At 47.2% G+C, this 20,277-nt stretch overlaps 1 protein-coding gene across 3 annotated transcripts in view; it reads right to left on the reverse strand.

Moving 5' to 3' along the window:
* The window catches only part of LOC114603529 (retroviral integration site protein Fli-1 homolog), a 32,374-nt gene that overhangs the window by 11,179 nt on the left and 918 nt on the right, over positions 1-20,277 (reverse strand). For all 3 annotated transcript variants that reach the window (XM_028742596.2, XM_028742597.2, XM_028742595.2), the window contains exon 2: positions 1,840-2,045. In XM_028742596.2, coding sequence (XP_028598429.2) covers positions 1,840-2,045 — 206 coding nt within the window. The remainder of the gene's footprint in view (positions 1-1,839; positions 2,046-20,277) is intronic.

Here is a 20,277-nt window from a genome sequence, read left to right on the forward strand (position 1 = left end):
GCGGAGAAACGCAGCGCGTTTCTCCGCTGTCCTGGACGGCTTTTGAAGGCAGGCGGGGGGGAGCAAAGACTTTCGCCCCCCGCCCGCCTTCAGAAGAGGGACCAGGGAATGCATAAACTTCCTCCAATCTAAAGTTGCAACACAATACGAATTATACCATGTATGGTCTTTCCTTCATTACATATTCATTAGGCAAGGAAACAACGGACTCTCTCTCTAAGCAGCCCCTGCTGCACGTGGTCTCTTTGCATTCCTTTCTACCTGGGACATTTGAGCAGAGCACATCTCCTTGTCAAATGTAGACACTTAGGAATGTTGTTTACAACCTTGGGACTAAAGCTGCTCCTAGCACAAGGCCTCTAGCCTGGCTAGTTAGCTGAGCTTATAGGTCTCTATGTGCACCAATGACAGAGGCAGAAACCAGCCATCCTCTGAGGCCCTTCTTCATGTGCTGCCTCCTCCTCCTGAGCATGGCTTTTTCTGTGGTGGGCTGTGACATCTTGGGCCAACATCCACACCATCAATTAAAAGCACTATGATACCACTTCAAACAGCGGCGACTTCACCCCCAGAGAATTCTGGGAGCTGTAGTTCGTCTAGTAGCTGCTGAGAATTGTTAGGAGTCTCCTGTCCTCCTCACAGAGCTACAATTCCCAGCATGCCTTGCGAAGAGGGGTGGTTGTTAAGCCACTCTGGGAATTGTAGCTGCGTCCCTCCCTCGAGTTCACCTTCCTTTTGAGCAGGGCTTGAGCTGAGGTTCAGCCTCCTTTAGAAAGAAGTTGGGAACTACGCTAACCTCTTTTGCACCAGATGCCCGTTGGTTGATGCAAATCCGCCTAATATAAACTGCTTGGCTGAAGGGGAAGTGAGTTGTTTCCTGTGGGTTTGAGAGCAGCCACAAGCTCCAGGGGAAGATACGTCCTGCAGCCAGTAAAGTTGGTCTGAAAGCCCCAGGCGCTGCAGCAGGGTAGGGAATGACCCCATCCTCACTGCAGCATGGTCCGTTAAGAAGAATATTTATATGTATTCATTGCAAGGTGTTCAGGGTGGCGTGTACCCTGGCTCCCTGGCTTCCTCATTTAATCCCAACAACCCTGTGAGGTAGGTTGCACTGAGAGACAGGGCCATGGTTGAGTGGGGATTTGAACCCTGGTCTCCCAGGTCGTGGTTAGATCTGCCTATCGCTGGCCTCACTGCTGCCCACTCTGCCAGTCCCAATGGGCACCAGCCACCAATGGCCTGGCCTGCCTCTGTGCATCAGATCTTTGCAACGGCAGGGCAAACAAGCTTCAGAAGGGTTGCCAACTGACTAGGAATAATAGTAATGATAATAAAAGCCTGGTTTGCTCTTTGCGCTTTAAACAGCAGCCTGGTTTGCAAGAAACGGGGCAGGCAATATGGAGGTAAAAGGATCCCCTCTCGGCGCCTGCTCTTTATGTCCCTGTAAGCAGTCTGCTCTTAAAGGCACAGCAGCAAGTTCTGAGCAAAATAGAAAGAGAAAGCGGCAACTTCAGATAGAAAGAATGCGGAGATCTGGGTTAGGCGAGCTGTAGAGGCAGGGAATGCTAGGCTGCATACACAACACACATTTAAAGCGCCTCCAAAGAATCCTGGAAACTCGCAGAGCTACAATTCCCAGCACCCTTAACAAACTACAACTCCCAGGATTCTTTTGGGGGGAGCATGCTTTGACTGGATGGCGTGTATGCAGACCCTGTCAGCTGGTTCCTGGGCCTTAAGCAGCCACATGATTACAAGAAAATTAGCCCTTCAAGCTTGATGATGGCTGCTGGGAGGAAGGGAGATTTCTGCTAGCCAGCTGAAAGAAGTGCCACTGACCTGCTGGAGCAGTTGACCTGCTCGTTCTCCTGCTTCACCACATGGCCTCTGCTGTTGGCCTGGGCTTGCCACTGGGGCTCCTCCAGACCAATGCCCTCCTTGCCACCGTAGTCGTCCACCGAGGGCAGCTCTGTCTTCAGGAGGTGCGGGGTGCCAAAGGATGGGTCGAATATGGACTGGTCCTCGCTTACGACTGACAGCGCCTCCTGCAAGCGTGGGGGGAAAGTGTACAAGCAAAGGATCAGGGTTTGGGAATCAGGGAAGAGGAACTTGTGAGCTCCAGCTCCCATCAGCCCCAGTCAGCAGGGCCACTGGTCAAATAAGATGGCAACTTTAGCTCAGCAACATCTGAGGTTCCCCAGTCCATGCAAAATGTCTGCTGGAGCACATGGGAGAACTCTGAGCTCCTTACAAGAATGGGGGAAGGATTAATAATAACAATACTTATTATTATTATTATTATTATTATTATTATTATTATTATTATTCATAGTTCCCCAAACTCATGGCAACGTACAGTACAACAATAAAACAATAAAAGCCAACCTAAACAGAACCATCAGAAAACAAGGATGAGAGAGAGACACACACATTTGGAACTCTAAAGAAAACAAACCTATTAGGGTAAATTGGCTTTAAAAGCCCGAGTAGATGAAAGAGTTTTTAACAACACGCTTGAAGTTAAAACAATGCAATGACTGGGCCAAGCCTCTCTCATGAGACTGATCTCCTCAGTAATGCTGCCACTTCCAGTAATGTTAGGTTTCCAAAGAATTTGCCATCCCTCCCCTTTTCTGGGAATGAAAGAATGTCGGTGCCAGAGGCAGAAAAATCTAAACCCTATTGGTTAAAAGAAAGGACAATAATAAGCTAAGAAGGATGAACAAGTTCAGTGCTCCCCAAAAGTACTGCAGGATTTGCAGCAGGGAGGACAAGGTTCCTGCCCCAGGAATTTCAGCAGGTATTGAAATCCTTTCTACATGACTGTTCAAGGCACAGGAGCCCTGTTTTCTTTTGCATTTGGCCACCCCAATTTGCAGCCTGAGCTGAGTCGCTTCACCCTGCCAAACAGTAGGGCTGGTCCCAGAAGGAATGGAAACTGAGTACAGAGAGAGCTGGGAGTATGCAGGACTGAAACCAAAACATCAAACACTTCTGTCTCTCAAGTCCCAAGGGCTTCTCACCAGGGCTTTGAAAAGCAGATATAAAGTCACTTGAGACCTGTAGTAGCAGGGGAGACCCAATATGTTTTGCTTCCTGGGCAAACATAGGAAAGGCCTGATCCTGAGTCAGACCAGTGGTCCATCTAGCTCAGAACTGTCTACACAGTAGCTCTGCAGGATTTCAGACTGGGGTTATTCCCAGCCCTACCTGGGTACACCGGGGGTGGAGCCTGGGACCTTTTGCAAAGCAGATGCTCTAACTATGGCCAGGTTGGTGGGGCTCCCTCCATGTACAGTGGTGCCTTGCAAGACGAAATTAATTCGTTCCGCAAGTTTTTTCTTCTTGCGAGTTTTTCGTCTTGCGAAGCACGGTTTCCCATAGGAATGCATTGAAAATCAATCAATGCGTTCCTATGGAAACCGCCTTCAGACCAGGTCTGGGGACAGTCTGTCCCCCGACCTCTTCTGCAGGCTGGGGGGGGGGGGACAAGGGCTTTTCTTCCCACCGCCAGCCTTCAGAAGGCTGTTCTGAAGGCTGGCGGTGGGAAGAAAAGCCCTTCTCCCCACCTCCCGCCCCGCAAGCTCCAGGGAAGCCTTCGCTGCCGACCGCCAGCATTTTAAAAGACTTCTCCGCTGTCCCGGGGCGATTTTAAAATGCTGGCAGTGGGGAGCAAAGCCTTTCGGCCCCCGCCGGCCTTCCTGGACCTCTTCTGAAGGCCGGAGGGGGGCGAAAGGCTTTGCTCCCCACCGCCAGCATTTAAAAGAGGTCCCCGGAGATTTCCCTATGGCCTTTCTTCTTGCGAAGCAAGCCCATAGGGAAATTCGTCTTGCAGAACGACTCAAAAACGGAAAACTCTTTCGTCTTGCGAGTTTTTCATTTTGCGAGGCGTTCGTCTTGCGAGGCACCACTGTATGCTGTTAGGGGAAATAGCTGTGCAAATATGTGTGCATTGGGAGAAACCTGCACTAATCATCTGCTTGCAATTTTTTCCAAGAAGAGATTTGGAAACTCATATTGAAATGTGGCAAAACGAACCTAAACCGGGGAAGATAAGAAAGTGCAGTTGACAAATTGATTCTACCCTAGTGCAGAGAGGGCAGGTTGTGTGCACCACAGAGCTTGGTCCTCCAGAACTTTGCAGCCCACCGCTCTAGTTTCTGCCGCCTTACCCTGCCTAACATTGGGCCGGCTCCGTACGGCGGGTTCTGGTTTGAAAAACGCAACAGGTGGGGAAGTCAATGGCTGAGCTTTCCCAGGACTGCACAGCGAGGTTTCCACAAATCCCGGCCCTATCTCGACAATGGAATTCCCGGGCGATGACGCACCCCCAGCTCAGGAAACTGAGGGAGGAGGTTGCTCGCAATCAGCGCTGGAGCTCTTAAGTCCAGTCACGAAAGAAAACCAGCTCCCTCGGGGTTCCTGAGTCTAAACAGCCCGTGTGGTTCAATGGACAGAGCAATCATAGAATTGGAAGGGACCCCCAAGGCAGTGGTGTAGCAAGGTTAGGTGGTACCCAGCGCGGAAAATTTATTGTCATCCCCCCCCCCACACACATTGAATTTTTTATTTTATTTTTTTGCCTGCAAAAATGGTTTGACTTTATTTCATATTTTTTGGGGGGGGAGCTAGAGTTTTTGAGCTTTTTTTTGCAGAGATCACGTGCCTTGCAACGAGGAGTCTGCCTGCCGCCCTACAGCGGACCGTTTTGGCAGCGGGAAGCCAGCGCACGCCAAAGCCACAGAGTCTCTCACAGACGTTGAGGACCGCACAGCATTTTGTCACCACCCTCAGAGGTGACATGAGGGGAGGACCGCACCCACCTTGCTCTGCCCCTGCCCCAAGGAAAATCTCTTCCAACCCCCTGCAATGCAGGAATCTCAACTACAGCTTCCATGACAGGTGGCCATCCCACCACATAATGATTATCCGATCCTACATAAATAGACCCTGTCATGTGCAAGAGAACAAGGAAGAAAAATTCCGGCGGGTGTGACTTCAAGCTTCAGGATGGTGGTAGTGTCTTTGAATGCTCTCCCATGCGAAAAAAAGGAAAAGGAAAACCAGTAACTCCTGCCTGCTGTTGGGGAAAACAGGAGGTGGGGAGCACATTCAGGAGAAAGGTTTGAGCTCAGCTATCTTCCTGCTATACTAAACTTCTACTTGCAGGGAGAGTAAAGAAGCCAAAACTAAAAGAATGGGAACACTGAAATATGCCATTCCCCTCCTGCAGAATAGCACAGGCCTGGCCTCATAGGCTCGAAATTTGTCTTGCAGGAGAGCTTGCATGAGGCGCCTGTTTCCCAACACCCAGCGCCAGGGTGCTGCTGCGCGTTCCTTCATGCACCAAAAGCAGAAGTCTTTGGGGGTGCTGAGCAGACATTTCTGCAGGCACCACTGGTGGTGAGATGGTATCATCCAATGCAGGGGGAAGAGAGCTGTGTGGTTTGCTTCTCTCCTGGCTCCTTCAGCAAACACATGCTTGCTGCCTCAAGCCCACAAAGCAAAGCTGCTGGGGCCTGGCAGATAAAATCACTTATACTAAAGCGGGGGGGGGGGGGGGGGGGGGGAGAGAGAGAGAGAGAGACACTGCAACAAAATATTGCAGTGTAGAAAGCTCCTCTTCAGCATTATTCTAGCCAGGTGGCCAGGTGTTTTTACAGCACGCTCCATTCTGTTCCCAATAGTCACGTAGCATTTCATGCCCACTGAACTTGCTCAGTTCTCCATCGGTAGAGCATGAGACTCTTAATCTCAAGGTTGCAAGTTCGAGTCCCACGCTGGACAAAAGATTCCTACATTGCAGGAGTCTGACTAGATGACCCTTCCAACTCTGCAATTCTATGATAATATGGTACAACTGAGTCATTCAAAATGTGAAATAACAGTGCATTGAAACTGAGCCTCAAAACCACTATTTCTAGTTGTTTTTAATTTGGTGGAATCCTGGTTCATATTAATCATAGGTAACAAAGCTCCTACTACTAACATGCAGTGCTGGAGCTGAAATGTCCACCTTTATACACAAGGTGTATAACGTTTTGGTTTTCTTTTTGTTTTTAAATTGATTTTTTTAATGTCATTTTAAATTGTGATTGATATTAATGCTGCATTCTTAGTTTTAGATTTTATGATTTATGTGGAAATTGTTTTCCATTTGGTTGGGTACGTTTTGATGTGTTTTATTTATTGTTTATGACTTTTGTTGTGTTGGTAACTGTGTAGATCTTGTCATGTTGTAAGCCGCCTTGAGCATTGTTTTAACTATGGAAAGGCGGCATACAAATAAAGCGATGATGATGATGATGATTCTGTGATCCCCTCATATGATAATCAAAGGAATCGTTGGGCTACTAGGGTGACTTAGGCCTCATTCTCAGGAAGATGAGAAGCCCACACCAGACCTCCTGTACCATGCTAAATGGCAGGTAAGGGCTCACATCATCCCCAGCTTGAAGTCACAATCAAAGTGAATCTGTGAAGCAAACACAGGTTGCCTACCAACTCAGAGCATCCTTAACAAACTAGAGTCCCTTGGATTCTTTGGGAGAAGACAGTTTGAAGTGCTGTTCCTACGAAATGAAAACTGTAATACAATCAAACGCAATTCAAGAAATAAAAGAAGCAATAAAGATACAATTTAAAATTGTGCTGCATCTAGCATGGCATAGTGCAATTGCTGCAGCAGGCAGAAAAATTATTAAACCCATGGAAACACGCCCCCCCCCCACACTCCAGCAAAGAAACAAAGACAGCCAAACGAGGACTGACAGCCCTCCACAATGATGATGATGATGATAATAATAGTATTAAAAATAATGATGTTGTTGTATTATTTCTACCCCGCCCATTTGCCTGGGTTGCCCCAGCAACTCTGGGCAGCTTTCAACATAATAAAAACATAGCAAAACATCAAACATTAAAAACTTCCCAGTACAGGGCTGTCTAAGGAATGACCAGTGTCTCTTGGGAAAGAAAGACAGAAAATCAGTAGCCTGTTAACTCTAGATGGGTCAGAATATTTCTCTCAGATCTTTCTCCTGTCACATTTGGGGAAAGGAGGGGAGTCCTTGAGCAGACAATTCAGTAAAACAACTTTAACATTTTCACACAGAAATTCTCATCGATATGGGCAACGAATTTCAGACAAGGAGACTATAAGAATACTTAGATGAGAATGAGGCAGAGGTTTTGAACAGTTTGGGGGAACTCCAGCAAGAGGTATATAACAGTGAGGAACAGAAAGCGAAAGGTGTTCACTGAGCATTAACTATGTAGGGTTGCCATATGTCTGGAATTTCCTGGACACAGCCAGAAGACTGCAGTCGGAAGCGGTGTCCGGGCGGAAATCGCTAAAATGTTCAGGAAAACCTGGACATAGGTCAACCCATGTGGCAGTGTCGTTTTTGGCAATGTTCCTTTAAAATAGCTCAAAAACTACATTATTGTTTGTGTTTTTGCCAACAAAGCTCAACAACTTTGCCAAAAAAAGTTTAACAACTTTTGTGTCCGGGTTTTCACTTTTTGAAATATGGCAATCCTAATATACTAGGACTGTTACTATTGTTGTTGTTGTTGTTGTTGTTACACAGTGTCAAAGAATTCACAATTAGGCTGCTATAAATCTTATCTGGAGCCATATTACACAACTTCTGAAATAATTATTAAAAAGGTAAAGGGACCCCTGACCATTAGGTCCAGTCGTGGCCGACTCTGGGGTTGCGGTGCTCATCTCACTTTATTGGCCGAGGGAGCTGCCATACAGCTTCCGGGTCATGTGGCCAGCTTAACTAAGCCGCTTCTGGCGAACCAGAGCAATGCACGGAAACGCCGTTTACCTTCCCGCCGGAGCGGTACCTATTTATTTACTTGCATTTTGACGTGGTTTCGAACTGCTAGGTTGGCAGGAGCAGGGACCGAGCAACGGGAGCTCACCCCGTCGTGGGGATTCGAACTGCTGATCTTCTGATTGGCAAGTCCTAGGCTCTGTAGTTTAACCCACAGCACCACCCGCGTCCCTGAAATAATTATACTGGCTGCCTTTTTACTTCTGAGTCCAGTGCAAGGTGCTGGCACCTACCTTTAAAGCCCTAGAAGAGAAGTACTTAAAGAAAATGCTTCCTCCCGTCTCCACCTGCCTGTGCATTAAAGATTTGTAGATGAGACACTTAGGTTATACTGAGTCAAACACTGGTCCTGTTTGCGCAGTATTGTCTAACACAGCCTGGTAGCAGTTCTCCGGGGTTCCAGACAAGGCTCTTTCTCCCAGCCTTAAGTGGAGATGTGGGGATTGAATCTGGGACCTCCTGCATGCCCAAAAGATGCTCTACCACTCACCCTGTCCAGCTCCTCCTCCTCCTACTGAGTCTCAGTGTTGCCTTTGTATAACTCAGGAGGGAGGAGATGGGGTCAAAGCTAGAAGTCCTTTGCTCTGGCTCCAAGTAGTGCTGGGGCTCACTGCCTTCTGCCCCATCAGTTGCAATGGGCACCAGCCACCGCAGCATGAGGACCAAAGACCTCTCCTCTTGTTGCCCCCCCAGTGACCAGCATTCAGGGGGATGCTGTCCTGCACAAACTGGGAGCATGAACAAAGAGATGGGCACAAGGAGAAGGCTGCTGCATCTTCAACTAAGTGACTAGCAGAGGGGATTTTAGCAGGTGTCGTGCAAACTATACCTGCTGGAATTCCTTTTCTGTGCAATTAATTAAAGGGTCAGGAACCCTGCCCTCTTTGGCCCCGGGTCACCCAATGCAACCCTTTGCAGCACATCCTGCGGCTGTGAAACTGAGTTATGGTGGGCCAGCTGCCATTCAGAGAAGTTTGGCTACTATTACTGACTGATACTGTCCTTCAGGAGCCCCCGGTAAGCTTCTGAAGATCCCTAGGGCCCTCCAGTACACAGATTGAAAGCTAGGGTTCCAGGGAAAGAAACCAGCAGCTCCTCCAAACTAGGGATGATATGGAAATTGTCCCCATCCCAATTTATTCCTGGGTTTTGGGAGTTCCAAACTGCCTGTTTTGTTGTTCTCAAATGCCTTCAACGATTAGTTGTTCCTTAACAATAACAACAAAAAAGTTCAGTCATCGTACAGAGTACTGTTTGCAAACTACTGGCCACAGCTTTCACTTCCTACAGTTTCCCATTGGCCATCTGCACTACCTCGGCTTCTTGTTTTTGCTATTTTAACCATCTTGGTGTACTTCTGTGCACGATTGCATCAAGATTCTTTCGGTGCTGAGTTTCACGAATGCGTATCTTCACTGACTATCGTGAGTACAGATCAAACAGAAAAAGCACACTGGGCGGGACTGCACATAAAGTTGCATGAAGACACAGGAGTGCCAGTGTGTTGCCGAAACACTCTACAAAAATAATCTCACTACAGCTGTGCATAGGGCGATCCTGTAAAGGTTGCGCTTTCATTCTTGTTTCGTCCTTTGCTTGCAGTATTTGATCCATGCAGATAGACACTCTGGTGATCTGGAAGAGGGAACGAATTGGAGGAACTGACACAAACTGAGCATGACCTAGTTTCAGAAAAGAAAGCTCCTCTGCAGTACTTCTAATAGTTGCGTAGAAGAGAGAATTTCATCAGATGTGCCTTGCGTGAAAATTTTAGCTACACCCGCTGACATTCCCTATTCCAGGCACAGGCAAACTCGGCCCTCCAGATGTTTTGGGACTACAATTCCCATCATCCCTGACCACTGGTCCTGTTAGCTAGGGATTGTGAGAGTTGTAGTCCCAAAACATCTGGAGGGCCAAGTTTGCCTATGCCTGCCTCTATTCTATGCAACTATGCCTTCCTTTGCATCCATCCACCTTGCTTCCAGGCCAGAAAGTATGATTTGTTATAAGGTATTTGGATGGAAACGCAGGTACTTCTGCACCTTTAACAGTTATGTAGAAGAGATAAGCCCAGGACCAGGACTATGCCTGCTGAACTCTCCTTTTTTTTTTACACAAATTAACAGTGCAGGTATCTGTGTCCACTTTTGCATTACCTTAGAATTTAATTTTAGAAACTCGTCTATTTAAATTAGAATGCAGAAAGGGAGAAATGGAGGACAGAACATACAAGAAAAGCAATACAGGAATGGAATGGAGAATCTTCCCATGAAATGAAGCAATATATATGCACACCATATGCTTGCCTAATATGTCATAGCCAATTTTGAGCCAGACCCTCAAAGAATGTCCCTTAAAGAATTCACTCTGCAACAATGAACCACCACCATTTAGTGTTTCATTTCCATGCCTGAACAGCTTCACACACTCACTTCTACAAATCACAACTTCTGTTAAAAGCTCTGCATCAGAATGGACTGGTGTTTTTCCAGGCTTCTGTCAATCATCCTGGCCTGGTTTGATGAGAAAACCAAGCAAGCGGACCATCAAAGACTTCTGTCCACTAAATAATTACACTGTGTGTCTGATTTTGACAGAAAGAGACTCAAATAAATGGTAAAGGGAACAGAAGTGGATCAGGGCCGTGACATGGGAAAAGGGCTTTAATTTCCCACTCTAATCCCAATGAAAATCTCCTCCCCCACCACCATGGTAAAAAGGTAAAGGTAAAGGACCCATGACAGTTAAGTCCAGTCACAGACAACTCTGGGGTTGTGGCGCTCACCTCGCTTTACAAGCCGATGGAGCTGGCATTTGTCTGCAAAGAGATTTTCCGGGTCCTGTAGCCAGCATGACTAAGCCACTTCTGGCGAAGCCAGAGCAGCGCACGGAAACGCCATTTACCTTCCCGCTGGAGCGGTACCTATTTATCTACTTGCACTTTTTTGGTGTACTTTTGAACTGCTAGATTGGCAGGAGCTGGGACTGAGCAACGGGAGTTCACCCCGTCGCGGGGATTCGAACCACCAACCTTCTGATCGGCAAGCCCAAGAGGCTCAGTGGTTTAGACCACAGCTCCACCCACGTCCCACCATGGTACTCAGATGCAAAAAAGGGACCAGTACGCTTTTAATAATTGTGTAGAGGATATAATTTTAGTAGGTGTAGCTTGCATGGCAGGCCACACCAGCTGATACTCCCTCTTCTGCTGATACTCCCTCAAGGTGCAAGGCCTCTTTGTCACCTGTGCCTCCTTATACTGAGTGAGACTGCTGCTTAATAAATAATTGTTTTGCTTGGCCCCATGTGTTTGATACGTGTAACTGTTTCTGTTCTGCTGCAATTTGCCTTCTGCTAAAATCCATGTTATTCATCTCACCGTCCTCTGTAGCAAAAGTCTGTAAGTTCTGCAATTAATTACAAAAATTACACTGTCGTTACGTTATTCTACCCTGTTCATTTTAATGCAAATTAAATGCAATGTCAAACGGGAGAAAGTAATCAGCTACATATTGTATGCAGACTGAAAGCAGCCACTGTCTTAACCTGTTTTTAACTGCTTTAGTTGTTTTAACTGTTTTTAATTTGTGGGGTTTTTATTGCTGCCGTAGGTCTTGTTAGTTTTCACCAAGGGAAGGGAGTTTTGTCTGGGAGGAGAGGAACCCTTGGGTCTACGGCTGCTGTTGCTAAATGCCAGGTTGACTCTGAATAAGACCCCCTCATCTATGATCGGATTATGGGTGAGGAGGCCAATCTGGTTTGTATCCCTGATACCTTGGTGGATGATGAACAGGGTGGAGTTGGTCTCACCTAGCTGTGCTCAGCTGGATACTCAGGGCAGACTTGAGGATCAAGAAAGGGGAGTTGCTGTGGTCTATATAATTTTTCTCCAGGTTTTTCCGGGGGGATCTAGAGTGTGTGTTCCTGACACTGGGCAATCAAACAGATTAGGGATTCTCATGGTTTGCAGCCTGCCTTGCTGCCCTGCAGTCTTCTGGCCTGAGCTGACTGAGGAATTGGGGCAATGCAGCTCAATGTTGTCTGCACTGGCTGGCAGCAGCTCTCCAGGGTTTGAGACCAAGAACTATCCCATCCCTGCCAGGAGACACTGGGGGCTGAACCAGGGATAATTTGCCTGCAAAGCAGATGCTCCACCACTGAGCTATGGCCCTTCCTCATATTGTATCTCTTTTTACAATTGCTGAAAGAAGTGCAATTGATTAGTCAGCTGCTTTTTGAAAGATAGCCAGTGTAAGATAAGGATCCTAACTCTGAAGAACTGATGAGCTAAGATTAGACAAAGATTGCTAAAACACAGCAAAACACACACACACACACACACACACACACACACACACACACGGAGAGCACAAAGCAACTAGAGAGAAAAATAACGTTTAGAGACTGTGGACCAAACTACTGCAGCCAATGGAGGCTGGCCCATTAATGTAAATGGAGTAGTACCCCACCAAGCTCACTTTAAAAAAGGTAAAGGTAAAGGTACCCCTGCCCGTACGGGCCAGTCTTGACAGACTCTGGGGTTGTGCGCCCATCTCACTCTATAGGCCGGGGGCCAGCGCTGTCCGGAGACACTTCCGGGTCACGTGGCCAGCGTGACATCGCTGCTCTGGTGAGCCAGAGCCGCACACGGAACGCCGTTTACCTTCCCGCCAGTAAGCGGTCCCTATTTATCTACTTGCACCCGGAGGTGCTTTCGAACTGCTAGGTTGGCAGGCGCTAGGACCGAGCAACGGGAGCGCACCCCGCCGCGGGGATTCGAACCGCCAACCTTTCGATCGGCAAGCCCTAGGCGCTGAGGCTTTTACCCACAGCGCCACCCGCGTCCCTCACTTTACCCTCAGCCAAATCCCGTATGCCTGCTGTCTTGGGCCACAAGCACACCATACATTTAAGGCACCATAATACCACTTTAAATAACCATGGCTTGCCCCAAAGAACCATGGGAGCTGTAGTTTGTTAAGGGTGCTGAGAGTTTTTTAGGAGACTACAATTCCCTTCAGAGAGCTACAGTTCCCAGACTGGTTTAACAATCAACCCCCTTTCCCAGGGAACTCTGGTGATTGTAGCTCTGTGAGGGGACTAGACCCGAGGTCCCCTAGCGACTCTTTGACATTCTTAACAAACTACAGTTCCCATGAGTCTTTGGGGAGAAGCCATGACTTTAAAAGCGTATGATGCTGTTTTAAATAAAGTGTCGCAAAAGTTTGGCACTGCCCCTCCTCTCTGCCGAGCGGGAACACAATTCCAGGGCAATCCAGGCGCCCACCCAGGGTTTGTGATCGTTTGGAGAACTGAAGACGTGGCAGAGACTGTCACAGCTTTAAGAAATGTGATTTATTCACATACGTACACCTCCAGCCTGCATGGAGGGAGTCCAGATCTTACAGCAAGGTCATTTAAAGAAGGACTTGTTCCCCACAGGGGTGCAGCACTGCAGTCAAAGGCATCTCTCTTTGCTTGCTAAGTTGTTTCTCCGTCTTTTTTCTCCTTTCTTCTTTCCAGCACACCTTGTTAAAGACTTTGTTTCCCTGTTACCCAGTTACCCTGGCAACCTTCTCTCTGCCCAGGCCCAAGACTCCTCTGAGATGGCCCATCAACACATATTGTCATAGTTACAGGTAGGTAGCCGTGTTGGTCTGCCGTAGTCGAAACAAAATAATAAAAAAAAATTCCTTCCAGTAGCACCTTAGAGACCAACTAAGTTTGTTATTGGTATGAGCTTTCGTGTGCATGCACACTTCTTCAGATAACATATTGTCATGTTAATGCCTCTATCCCAGTTGAGGCCCTGACTTTTGGAAAGAAAGCCCAGTCTCTATTTTTCCATTGGCTTGCAATCTCCCCTTCAATAATCCAAGCAATCAAAATCCTACCATTTACCAACTTCTAGGTTTTTTTTGGCGGGTCCCCCCAAAAAATCTCTAACAAGTTAATGCAGATGGGGCCACAGTGTTGACTGAGGTAAAGAGCAAATGAAAAGGTGAAGTCTAGGAGCCAAAGCAAATTACCGTATTTTCTGGCGTATAAGACGACTGGGCGTATAAGACGACCCCCCCACTTTTCCAGTTAAAATATAGAGTTTGGGATATACTTGCCGTATAAGACTACCCCTCTTCCAACGCACACCAAATAAAAATTAAAAAAACCAGTCTCTAGTTCGGCTCGGAAATCTGCTCCACTTCCCAGTGGCCAGGGGCTTCCAGGGCCAATTTTCAAGCGTATTTATGCTTCATTTAGAGAGCTTGGTGTCCTCTGATATAATTTGCTGTCGTTTTATCCTTTGGTGGGGAGTTGCTGCAGGAGCTGCTGCTGTAGCCGGCGTATAAGACGACCCCCGACTTTTGAGAAGATTTTCCTGGGTTAAAAAGTAGTCTTATAAGCCAGAAAATACAGTAAGTAGTCTTGCATCTGAGGTGGTGGTGCCATCAGCAAGGACTGCCTTTGCCAACCTGGTTTACTGAGCATTCACCCTGATCTGCTTGGACAAAGTTGAGCAATGCCCGATCTCCCTTGAGCCTTTGTTTGAATTTTTTTCCACAGGGAGGTTATTTGTTTACATGGCGCTTCGACATCTTCCCATCCAATGATTGCTGTCCAATACTTTTTGGCGCTTTCCCTTGTCATTCCCCCCCCCCCCCCCAAAGTATGGCTTTTTAAAAAAGTGTGGGTTGTGGTGCCAGAGCACTCTAACCCTCTGTAAATGAGCTAAAACTTCTGTTTAGCAATCGAATCCCTCTTGCACAATAGTGACAGTCCAGAGGCGAACTTGGACTGCAAACTCACATCAGCCCCAGCGGCCTGGAGAGTTGTAGTCCAAAACATCCTGAAGGCCGCAGGCCGAGAAAAGTTGCTTTAATTTGTAGGCCACCATTTCTAAAGCGGGCAGGTGGAGGAAACCATTGCGGCTGGCCCCTCCGTTGTCACAACAGTAGCTCAGCCTTGGAGAGATTTGTACGGTTGCCGGGTTCAGGGAAGAAGAAAGAAGAGCGTTGGTTGCTTAGCAACCTTTACATATTTATCCAATATCCTAGATTACGGGGGGTGGGAACCTTATTCGGCCCATATTTCCTTTGGGGGGGGGCAACTTTTGGTGGAGTGGGGTGTGCCATGTGGCAGAGGTGGGCAGGGCCAGAGGGAATAGTGGGCAGAGCAATTAATTTAAATGTAATATTTGTATGGTAAAGTAATTTCTACACCCACCCCTTCCATCCAGGCAAGCAAGAGGCATTGTCAGAGTTCGACAAATTCCAGCCAGGCAAAAACACTCAAGAAGGATGCAAGGCAGGGCTGGTGAAGGCCTTGAGAGGTTTATACCCTGAGGAGAGTCCAAAGGGTGAAACAAAGAAGTCAGGAAGGCCATCAGATGTCAAGGAAATAAACAACTACTGTATCTGACTTTTAGAAGACATCTGAAGGCAGCCCTGTATAGGGTAGTTTTAAATGTTTGATGTTTTACTGTGCTTAATGTTTTTAATTTGCTGAAAGCCATCCAGAGTGGCTGCGGCAACCCAGTCAGATGGGGGGCATATAAATTTAATAATAATAATAATAATAATAATAATAATAATAATAATATAGCTCCCAGGCCTGAAGTTCCCCACCCTCCTAGAATAAGCAACTTTTTAATTGTTTTAAAATTTTTATCTGATCCCAAGGGATCAGAGCCTGTCTCCCCTCCCCACCCCCCTTCACAGCAAAAAGCATAATATCAGTGGCAAATTGATTTTTCTCTTTTTTAAAAATCTGGATTTTATATGGAAAAAACAAGAACCGGAACCTGTCAAAACACCCAAACCCATGAAACCATGGGCAAATCTTAGTGAAGCTGCAGTTGGCCAGAACCGATGGTGATGAACAGCAGCACAGTTGCAGAACAAATAACCAGATAATATTGGGGGGGGGGGCTAGATTGGCATTGTCGGGCACCTGCTGAGGACCATGTCCCAATATAGGCCCCGTTCCCAATCCCTGGAATGCCCTGCTGCTCTCAACGCTCACTTTTGCTGCATGTTTAGCTGTTCTCTCCAAGCGAGCCAGCAATGAGAGGGGTGAAGAGGAGCAGCAGTCGCCTCTCTGCATGCCTTGTGATTTCCTTTTGGCCGGGGTGTGTGAACTGGGCTCAGAGGGAGAGGCGAGGAGATGGCGGCTGCAGGAGGTTAGGGGGACACTGAGAGCATCTTGCCCAGGGGTCTTCCAAAACCTAGAACTTGTGAGGTACGCATGTGCAGGACTGGCGCCAAGGCTCAGCCCCACAGGTGCCCCACGGATAACAGCTCCCTGGACCTGATGTAACTAGGAGGTAGACTCACTGAGGGAGGCGTGCCCAGGCAAGGCATGGCCAAAAACTTGTAGGTGATGCTGCAAGTGTGTGTGTGTGTGTGTGTGTGTGTGTGTAAGACTAGGAACACAGAAAGCTCCCTTGTGTTGTGTCAGAACCATTGGTCCATCTCACTCGCTATTGCTGCACGAAAGCCCCAGTCTCCAAGTGGTGCGACATTTCAGGGGTCCCAGGACTGAGGCACAGCGGGGACTGTGGTGCCTTCAGGATATATGGTCTATTTACACATACAGCCTGAGATGGAAGGGTTCACAGCATGAACACCCCAAAAGAGTCTTGCTTCTCCCACGGCCGCAGCCTTGGATTCAAACAGAAATCAAACATTGCTCTCTGATTCTTTCTACAGCGTGCTGCTTTACTTGTAGTTCACAGCCCCCCAAACTCTATTCTAGACACTAGCTTTTGTCTGTTGTTGTCTCGCACCAAGCCCCTTAATCCGTTGTTCTCCTAATTGCCCATCACCTAGGCAATCGCCTCAAAACAGAAAACTAGCCTGGCTTATAAAACTTGCTGGATCCAGGCGTTCATAAAGCTAGAGAGACTTGATTAGATTTTAACACTTGCTGGATCTAGGGCAATAGTTCCCAAACTCCCCACCCCACCCAAGATCACTGGGAAATTGCCAAGGGTCTTCGTGGGCCAGTTACGGTTTATCTGCCTGCTGCAGCAACTGTAATGTGCTGGAGTAAACGCCGTGTGATTTTTAATTGTATTTTTTACAGAGACACCACAGGCTACCTGAATAAAAGTTTGTGGACTGCCGGACCACAGTTTGGGAACCCCTGATCTAGGCTTTAGAGGGGTTCCTGGCACCCTCAAACTCCTAACAGTGTTGTCAAAGTGTAGAAACAGCAAGCCTAGATTCTGCGCTGCACGAAAACCAGCGTGTGTCGTTGAAACGTGAGGCAGCCTGGCTGATGTGGTTGTGATGATGGTGGCGATTGCGGGACGGGCAGGCAGGGGGTGGGGTGGGGTGTAAGGGGGGAGGTGACAATCATGGTAGCTCGATGTTGCTGGTGGGACAGCTAACACAGGAAGCAAAGGCAGGAAGTCTGAGGCCGCAAAGCCGGAAGCCTCTGCTGTTGCTGATAAGGCCTGCCTGATGGGGACCCGAGGCTCAGAACTGCCCTGCAAGCCAGGGGGGCTTTAAATAGCTCTCCTATCTTCTGTAATAAAGGATGGAGCTGGAGGGCAGGGGGGAGCGGTGGAGGCACAGCTTCCTGTTTGGCTACCGAAATCCTGAATATTGGTGGAGAGGGGGTGCTGTTACTCAGTTCTAAGGCCTCCCTTCCCCCAGCTATTGTTTTCTCTTATATCGGGTAAATGTACACATGCTGAACCCGCTAGGATCCTTACCACATAAACAGCAACATGCTCCTCTGACAGTGCCCCGCCCCGCCCCAAATTAACAGGTTGTGGGTTTGTTTTTGCTTTTTAAAGATCCAACCTAGAATGATAAAAGAGATCTGTTGTACCTTCCCACTCCAAATCAAGCATAGGATAGCAGCTCCCTAAAGGTTGCCAACGGACCAGCATGAACTGGCCGTCTGTGGTATAGTTGAAATAAATTAAAATTGGGAATCCTTGTCTGCCATATATTTAAAGCACATGCCCCCCCCCCCCCCGCGAACCCTGGGAAATGTAGTCTGTTTAGGGTGTAGTTTGTTAAGGCTGCTGGGAATTGTAGCTCTGGGAGGGGTAAGCTATTGTTCCCAGGATTCTGTGAGGGGAGCAAAGGGCTTTAAATGCATGGAGGGATCCAAGGTTTCTTTGTTTCTTTCTGGGTAGCGTGAAGCAAAAGTGTGTGGAAGTGTGTATCTCTATCCTTTATCACCTCTGTTATAGGAGACAGTGATCTAGACAGGCTTTGGTGTGTTATATACACCAGATCACACCCTAGCACTCATTCTTAATTAATATAGGACAACTGCCCTCCAGCCTGGCTGCCTTACTTCCCCCTATAATAGTCCCTGTGACTTTTTAACAGCTGCATCACGGGCTTCATCCAATAAATGAAGCCTTTCCCTATCCCTCCATGTGAGGAGAAAGCTTCTCCTGTTGGATTTCTGCCTGACATACACCTGTTGATGGCAGCATGAGAGATCCTTTTTGGCCCTATTTGATTCTTCATTCTTTATTCTGATTTTATACAATATGGACTCTTTTTGACTGCCATTGAGACTTGTATAAAACAATTGTTGTGTATTGTTGTGTACTGGTATTTTATGTACCTTTATACTATATCACTGCATATTTGAAACTACATTATTTTTGTACTTTAACGTTGTATCTAAATTTACTATTACCTTAAAACTATCGCACTTACACGCTGTGTTTAAATTTACTATTAGTTTCTAACTGTTATTCTTAGCAGAATACACACGTTTTTCTTTCCAACTCTTGAGTAGGAATTATTCCTTATATTGAAACTTGTGGCCAGAGCTCTTGGTATATCCTTTTCAGCCTGAGAGATCTAGCATGGCAAAATGGTTAGAGTGTCACACTAAGAGCTGTTCAAATCCCTACCCAGCACACTGAGTGACCTTGGGCCAGTTGCTCTTTCTCAAGGTCTAACCTACCTCACTGGGTTCTTGTGAACTTTAAATGGGGAACCACATGCACCAGCTTGAGCTATTTGATGGAAAGTTGAGAAGTAAATGTCATCATAAAATAAACAAAGAAACCAGCCAAATATTAGTCTCCCAAAATCTGGAAGAAAGAGAAGAGGGAGTAAAGCGAAGACATAGCAGCTTGACTAGTGAATCCACGGTTTAGCAGAGGTTTCAGTTTCTAGGTGATAGCTATGCAGGTGTCACCATTTCTACCTGTGGGACCTCAAGGTGTTGCTGGACTGCAACCCCCATCATCCCTGGCCCCGGGGCTGATGGGAGTTGGAGTCCATCAACTGTATGGAGAGCCACAGGTTTCCCACTGCTGGTTTAACTGAAGCTTGGCATAGGCAAATTAAGCATGCAGAATTTCCCCCATGGTTTTGTGTAGGTCAAGATGCTTCTAAAGGCACAGGGCACAGTCAGTAAAAGGGAAAACAAGTTGTGAGCTTGACCCATGAATCGTGCTCTTTACCAAATATTCTGGCCTACCACTAGGACTCTCCCTGAAAATGCTCCCTTGGCACCAGCACTTATACTTTCCCCGTTTGCAAACATTTCATATTTAATAGATGCTCCCTGAGAACTGGAGGCCATTCTTTCTCTGTGCCTTTAACAGCAGCTTGATTCGGAGACCTTAGCAGGTGAACATTTTTATTTCCTGCTTACTTCAGCCGATTAAGAAACAGGAGCAAGGAATTAGGTCCTCTTTCCCCCCTCCCTGGTCAGTTAGCAACACCATTTAAAATCCTAAAAAATAAAGCTGTACCCTAAACTTTTTAAAAAACAAAATAGATCCACCCTTTCAATGGCCACAGATTGCTTCCTAGGGAACTCTCATCAAACATCGCAAAGATAGTCGCCTTAGAAGAGGAGTGAGATGCCTCTACTCAAGACATGTAAATTAGCTTGCATTTCAAACTACAATATTCCCAGAGGGCTCTTGGGACAGATGCAAAATCAGCACCATTGGCTCCAGTGCTTTGTTAAGCAAGACATCAGGCTCCGTGGCCTCTTTAACCTGGCAGAGGCAGGGTGGTGGCGTACTAACTGAATATTTGCTGAAACTGTCTCAACAACACAAAGCAGTGAATAATGTCAAAGGGAAACTGCCGGTGCTGACCTTGTCAGAGTCTGGGTCCAAGTTCAGGAGGTGCCCAATCTTACTCCCACCCTGCCAGATTCCAGCCCTAACAAAAATGGCTCAGTGTTCCTTGTTTTTGAAAACTAGAGCAGTCCGGTACTAATCTACAACCCAGCCCAAACACAGAATGCCCCCCCCCCCACCAATAGAGACAGCAATGCCAAACCAAAAATGACTACAAATCTTTCAAGAGTTTCTGCTGGTTCATTTCTCTCTCTCCTCTTAAATACATGCCTTTTGGGTAGTTGGAGAAACACAAGCCATGCACATTCAGTCTCAAACAACCTCAAATCAAAAGATCCACGGTTTTGCCAA

The sequence above is a fragment of the Podarcis muralis genome, chromosome 7 (assembly GCF_964188315.1).
Source record: "Podarcis muralis chromosome 7, rPodMur119.hap1.1, whole genome shotgun sequence".
In the NCBI taxonomy this organism is placed as follows: Eukaryota; Metazoa; Chordata; class Lepidosauria; order Squamata; family Lacertidae; genus Podarcis; species Podarcis muralis.